This window comes from Chanodichthys erythropterus, chromosome 11 (genome assembly GCF_024489055.1).
Source record: "Chanodichthys erythropterus isolate Z2021 chromosome 11, ASM2448905v1, whole genome shotgun sequence".
Taxonomy (NCBI): domain Eukaryota; kingdom Metazoa; phylum Chordata; class Actinopteri; order Cypriniformes; family Xenocyprididae; genus Chanodichthys; species Chanodichthys erythropterus.
In genome coordinates this window covers 32,140,519-32,146,518 of record NC_090231.1, presented here as the reverse complement: position 1 = coordinate 32,146,518, position 6,000 = coordinate 32,140,519, and the positions used below count along the sequence as shown (strand labels likewise).

At 34.7% G+C, this 6,000-nt stretch overlaps 2 protein-coding genes across 2 annotated transcripts in view; one reads left to right on the top strand and one right to left on the bottom strand.

The window, feature by feature from the left end:
* Positions 1–1,362: 1,362 nt before the first annotated feature.
* Positions 1,363–4,464, top strand: LOC137030441 (intelectin-like). Its single transcript, XM_067400756.1, has 8 exons — positions 1,363–1,435; positions 1,674–1,752; positions 1,870–2,022; positions 2,097–2,344; positions 2,423–2,581; positions 2,867–2,987; positions 3,222–3,325; positions 3,548–4,464. Exons 1-8 carry the CDS (start codon positions 1,433–1,435, stop codon positions 3,698–3,700), a joined length of 1,020 nt encoding a protein of 339 aa, XP_067256857.1. The 5' UTR covers positions 1,363–1,432; the 3' UTR covers positions 3,701–4,464.
* Positions 4,465–5,313: 849 nt separating this feature from the next.
* The window catches only part of itga11a (integrin, alpha 11a), a 48,102-nt gene continuing 47,415 nt past the window's right edge, over positions 5,314–6,000 (bottom strand). The window contains exon 30 of the mRNA XM_067400755.1: positions 5,314–5,391. Coding sequence (XP_067256856.1) covers positions 5,314–5,391 — 78 coding nt within the window. The remainder of the gene's footprint in view (positions 5,392–6,000) is intronic.

Below are 6,000 nucleotides of genomic sequence, written 5' to 3'. Positions count from 1 at the left end.
CACTATAGGTGTTCGATTGGGTTCAGATCAGGAGCCACTGAATCACTTTCACCCTGTTCTTCTTCAGAAATCCAACAGTGGCCTTAGATGTGCGTTTAGGATCATTGTCATGTTGGAAAAGTGCACGATGACCAAGGGCACGGAGTGATGGTAGCATCTTCTCTTTCAGTATAGAGCAGTACATCTGTGAATTCATGATGCCATCAATGAAATGCAGCTCCCAACACCAGCAGCACTCATGCAGACCCACATAAGGACACTGACACCACCATGTTTCACTGTAGGCACCATGCTTTTTCTTTGTATTCCTCAGCTTTGCAATGCCATACAGTTTTGAAGCCATCACTTCCAAAAACATTTATCTTAGTCAAGAGTATAGAGTCCAGGTAGTCTTCATCTTTGTCAGCATGGGCCCTGGAAAACTCTAGGTGGGCTTTTTTTGTGCCTGATCTTTAGGAGAGGCTTCTTTCGTGGACGGCACCCATGCATGCCATTCCTCTGCAGTGTACGCCGTATTGTGTCACAGGAAATAGTCACCCTAGTTTGGCTTTCTACTTCTTTAAATAACTGCAGTGAACTTGAAAGCCAATTTTCTTCAACCCTTCTCATCAGAAGACGCTCCTGTCAAGGTGTTAACTTCCGTGGACGATCTGGACATCTCTGTGAGATGGTTGCAGTTCCATCTTTTTAATTTTTGTACCACTTTTGCTACAGTATTCTGACTGATAAGTAAAGCTTTGCTTATCTTCTTGTAGCCTTTACCTTTCTGGTGTAAAGAAATTATTTTCTTTCTCAGGTCTTGTGACATTTCTCTTCCATGTGGTGCCATTGCTGACAGCATGAAATGGGAAGGGTTTTAACACCCTTTTATAGTCAGCTGTCTGCTGGACACCTGTGTAATGAATATTAGACTCACCTGTGGTTGAAATCTTGTTAAATTAGACATTTGTAGACTAAAATTTAGCTTTGCTCCAGAGACTTTCAGTGGGGTGCACTTATTTTTGCATTACCCTAATTTGAGTAAAACTCAAAATTTTGTTCTCTAAGTTATATTATTAACCTTATACTTTCATATTATAAGTTAAATAGATGTTATATTAAACTTAGTCTTGTCAACATTTTGGAAATTGTTTTTGTGTTCATTGAGATATTGTTTAAAATGTTACTTTTCAAAGTGGGTGTGCTCATTTACGCTGAGCACTGTATACTTGTTTTTTGTGCAATAATAATAATAATAAAACAAAATCTACGTCATGACCTACTTAAACCATTATAGATTATGATATACAGGCCCTAAACATACTGTAATATCTGTAAACTTTAGTTACTCATAACTCAGCCATTGATAAGAAAATGATATAAATACACATCATTTCCTTATGCCACTTTAGACAGCAAGAACACAAAAAACATTTACCTCTGCCTCGTTCAAATGGTAAGTTAATATGCTATCTTGTTCAGATAATTGAAGCGTAAAAACAGATTATACAGTATATTTGATCATTTATTGAATGTAATGAATATTATTGTTTGAAAGAAAAAAGTGCTGAATGTGTGAAACAGATTTGTCATCATCTTTTGCTTTTAAACATTCTTCACACAAAAACATGGAACCAAACACATCACAATTTCAAGTTTACATGTTTTCAATGTTTTTTTTGTTTTGTTTGCAGGCTGTCTTTCTTACAAAAATGTATTTAGGGATCCTTCTCAGTCTCTCACTGAGTTTATGGTTTAGTGATGCTAAATCAAGTAAGTATTTATTATTATTATTATTATTATTATTCCAGTAATCTAGATTGTAGATAATTATTTCTGACATGCATTACAGCAAAACCAGTGTTTACTCTATTTATGATCTTTCTACAGCTGGAGCAATGTATGTAATACAGGAAACAGAAGCACCATGTATTAATATCAGTGATTCCAACAACAACCATGAGCTTGAAAAACTTCTAGGAAGAATTAAATATGTTGCTCGAAGCTGCAAAGAAATTCTTGACAAATATCACGTTTATGAGGGTATGTCTTATTTATTTATTGTATTAAGCAACAACTCAATTTAGGTGACTCAAGCATTTCTTCTGTTCACACAGATGGCCTGTACTATCTGATCTCATCAAGAGGGGTCCTTTACCAGACCTTCTGTGATATGACCACTGCAGGCGGCGGCTGGACGCTGGTGGCCAGCGTTCATGAAAACAACATGTACGGAAAGTGTACTGTTGGTGATCGCTGGTCTAGTGAGCAGGGCAGCAATGCAAACCGGCCTGATGGTGAAGGGACATGGGCAAACAAAGTCACGTTTGGAACAGCAGAGGCCGCCACAAGTGATGATTATAAGGTGTCTTTTTATTACATTCAATATCAAAACATGTTTATCTAGAATCTGAATTGACAATCTGTTTCCTTTTTGCCATAGAATCCTGGATACTTTGAAATTGCGGCACAGGATATATCTGTGTGGCATGTTCCTAATAATGTGGATTCGGAACACTGGACCATTGCCTCCATCCTGCGATACCACACTGAAAATCGCTTCTTCAGTCTCTACGGAGGAAACCTTTTCAATTTATTCAAGGTCAGATAAACTCTGACACCAGATTTGAGTTTTAAATATTCCTAGAAATATATGAGAAGTATTTAGTAATAACAAAAAAAAAATTGTTTTTACTTGTTTTAATTTTTTTTTCCTTTTTTTTACTATATATATATATATATATATATATATATAATTTATTTTTATTTTATTTTATTTTTTATTATTATTATTATTATTTTTTTTTTTAATGGATGAAAAGCTGAGGTATACATTTAGGAATTAATTTTTAGATGAATGCGGTATTCTTCTCTTCCATTTTCCCAGAAATATCCTGTGAAGTATGGAATTGGATCGTGCAAAATTGATAATGGACCTGCTATTTCAGTCGTGTATGATATCGGAAATGCGGATTACAACAAAAACCTGTATGGTCCCAATATTAGAAGTATGGCAATATTTTTGTTCAATAATTTTTAAAGAAAGTCAGCCGGTTTTAATATTAGTGTACATTATAATGTAATGTAATTGTAATTATAATTGTGTATTATTTACATCATGGCATCATTGTTGAGATCTGATCACTGAATATAATGAAAGTGGTGTCAGGTGTGCATGGCAGATTATATTTTTTTCAGTGGAACATAAATCATTAATAATTTATTCTGTATTTCTTTTCCAGCGCAATTTGAGCCTGGATTCATCACATTCAGAGTCTTCAATAACGAAAAGGCAGCCATGGCTCTTTGTTCGGCTGTTAAACCAACTGGCTGTGACACTGAATATGTGAGTTATATTCTGGATTACAACAATGTTTATGAATAGCATTTGAGACAATGGCAGACCAGAGGATTTTAAAAACAGAAAACTTGAATTATGTATTTTTTAAATATTCAGTGAAATCTTTTTAGGTGCAACTATATTTTGAGTTGATATACTTCTGGTTATGTACTTGTTCTTGATCAACAGAGCTTATGGATAGTTATTAATGTACTCATATTTTTGCAGTTCTGCATTGGTGGAGGTGGACACTTTCCTGAGGGGGCCCCTAAACAGTGCGGGGACTTTGCGGGTTTCGACTGGAGTGGCTATGGTACTCATACAGGCAACAGTGCTTCCAGAGACATAACCGAAGCAGCTGTACTTCTTTTTTATCGCTGACACTGAAACTAAAAACACCTGATTCATTTCCTTCTCTTTTGAAATATATATCACATTATCTGACTGCTACATTCACAATTATGTAATTCTTTATGACATATCTCCTTTATATTGGTCTGTAATCTAAGAATAAGTGAAGTTTGTTCGGTGGGAATTTTAGGTATACATGTTTAGGTGTTTGTAACTGAGCAGTCAGTTCTGCTAGTATATGTGTCATGTGTTATATATATGCATGATCTGTTCAAAAACAAAAGTTTAAATAAATCCAGTGGATTTATTTCCACTAATTGAAACATTAATTTATGAACACTCATCCTTTTTCCAAATTCTTTATTTTGATATTCATTTTTATTATCTTTGACATATATAATAAAGCATTGAAGAAAAGGGGTCCCTGACTACAATACATCTGCAAATGATAAGGATGTTTCATAGCACTGTAAACACTCAACATCTTTTAACATTAGGGAACATTTGATCAATATTTTTTAATTTTTGAAATGAATAAATCATAAGTTTGGTTGATGTACTGTATAGGCAGCATACCCTTTCTCAAAGGCTACTTGTTGAGGTGTGAAGCATATCATGTGACTAAACTAGGTCTGATGTCTCGCTAGAGATACATTGCAATGCCATAATCTTTATGAAAGCACACATTTGAAATTTGTTTTACAAAGATAAACTGTATATTTACAAAATTCAAGTTTGTATCACTACAATACTGTATAAAAAAAGTGCATCAATGTTTTAAAAAAAAGTCAAATAGTAAATGTCCACCTCTATTGTTATTTGAGATTGAAAAATGAGCATATAGAAAAAAAAAATGTTTATAATTATTTAGGGTATTAGAGGAGGATAGTTCATAAAAATGTAATAAAGTACACAACACGGTTCATTTTCTATTCAATAAATTATGACCACTGAAAAAAAAAACAAAAAAAAACAGAGTTACAAACTCCAGTGCCTAATATTATATTACATATAATAACATTGGCCATTACAATAAAGTGAGCCAAATTTTCCACTTTATTCCCTTCAAGATGGCCCATTTTTTTCCAGGTGTCAAAGATAGAAGCACCAGAACCAAACACGGCTGTTTTATGGAGTTACAGCCCTTTGAGGTTTCTCTTGTATATTTTCCTGACTCTTGTCAGACTCTATATTTGGCCAAGGATCAAATCTATTGACTGCGATTCCAAAGACCCTGTGAAAAAGTTCTTTCCTTTGAATTCATGTCAAAAGTCAAGCTTTTCTTATTGAATGCATCTTCCAAAAGTCTCTTTTGAACATGTCTCTCAGAAGAACATCCTTTAAGAGGTTATGAACATCATGTCATCTGAGAGGGTTTTGATCTGGAGTGAGAAGAGAGATGGAGACCCATCTATGGGGTTGGCTCAGTAAGCAGTGCAGGCATGATGAGGGTCATTGCAGTGTTTTTCATGGTTGAACAACAGGTCGTCCAGTGCACAGAGCATACCCCTCTCATTTCTTTATTGCCTCAAGTCCTGTTTTTCTCTCTTTCTAACTTTCTCTTTGTTTCAGAGACATCTAATGTTGCTGTTGGTTTGGTCCCTGAGATGCAGGCCTGTCTGAACCCTCTTGAGCAGCCTGCGTTATCGCTCTTCCACCATCTTGCCATTAGCCTCATTCTCAGCCTCCTCTTGCCTTTTCTGCCTTTGGAAAAATCCCAACTAGTTGAGTGTAGAAAAAAAAACACAAAACAAAAAAATACAACAAAGAAACATAAAATAAGAAAGATATTCAAGATTCACTAATCAAATAATCTATCTATGCATATATATTATCCAGGGCTCAATTTAAGGGGGGACTGTATCCTCCTTTTTAAAAAAATGTACAAATGTAAAACCACCATCCCCATTAGATTAGTAGTACTGGGCATTAAGTAAAAATTATCATGCAAATCAAATTTTAAAATTCTAATATTAAAATATCTGCGACTGACAATATTATAACGCGCTGAGCTTGCACAGTGTTAAAGGGTTAATTCACCCAAAATGAAAATTCTGTCATTTATTACTCACCCTCATGTCGTTCCACACCCATAAGACCTTCGTTCATCTCCAGAACACAAATTAAGATATTTTTGATGAAATCTGATGGCTCAGTGAGGCCTCTATTGCCATCAAGATAATTAACACTTTCAGATGCCCAGAAAGCTACTAAAGACATATTTAAAACAGTTCATGTGAGTTCAGTGGTTCTTCTTTAATATTATAAAGTGACGAGAATACTTTTTGTGTGCCAACAAAAACAAAATAAGGATTTTTCAACAATATCTA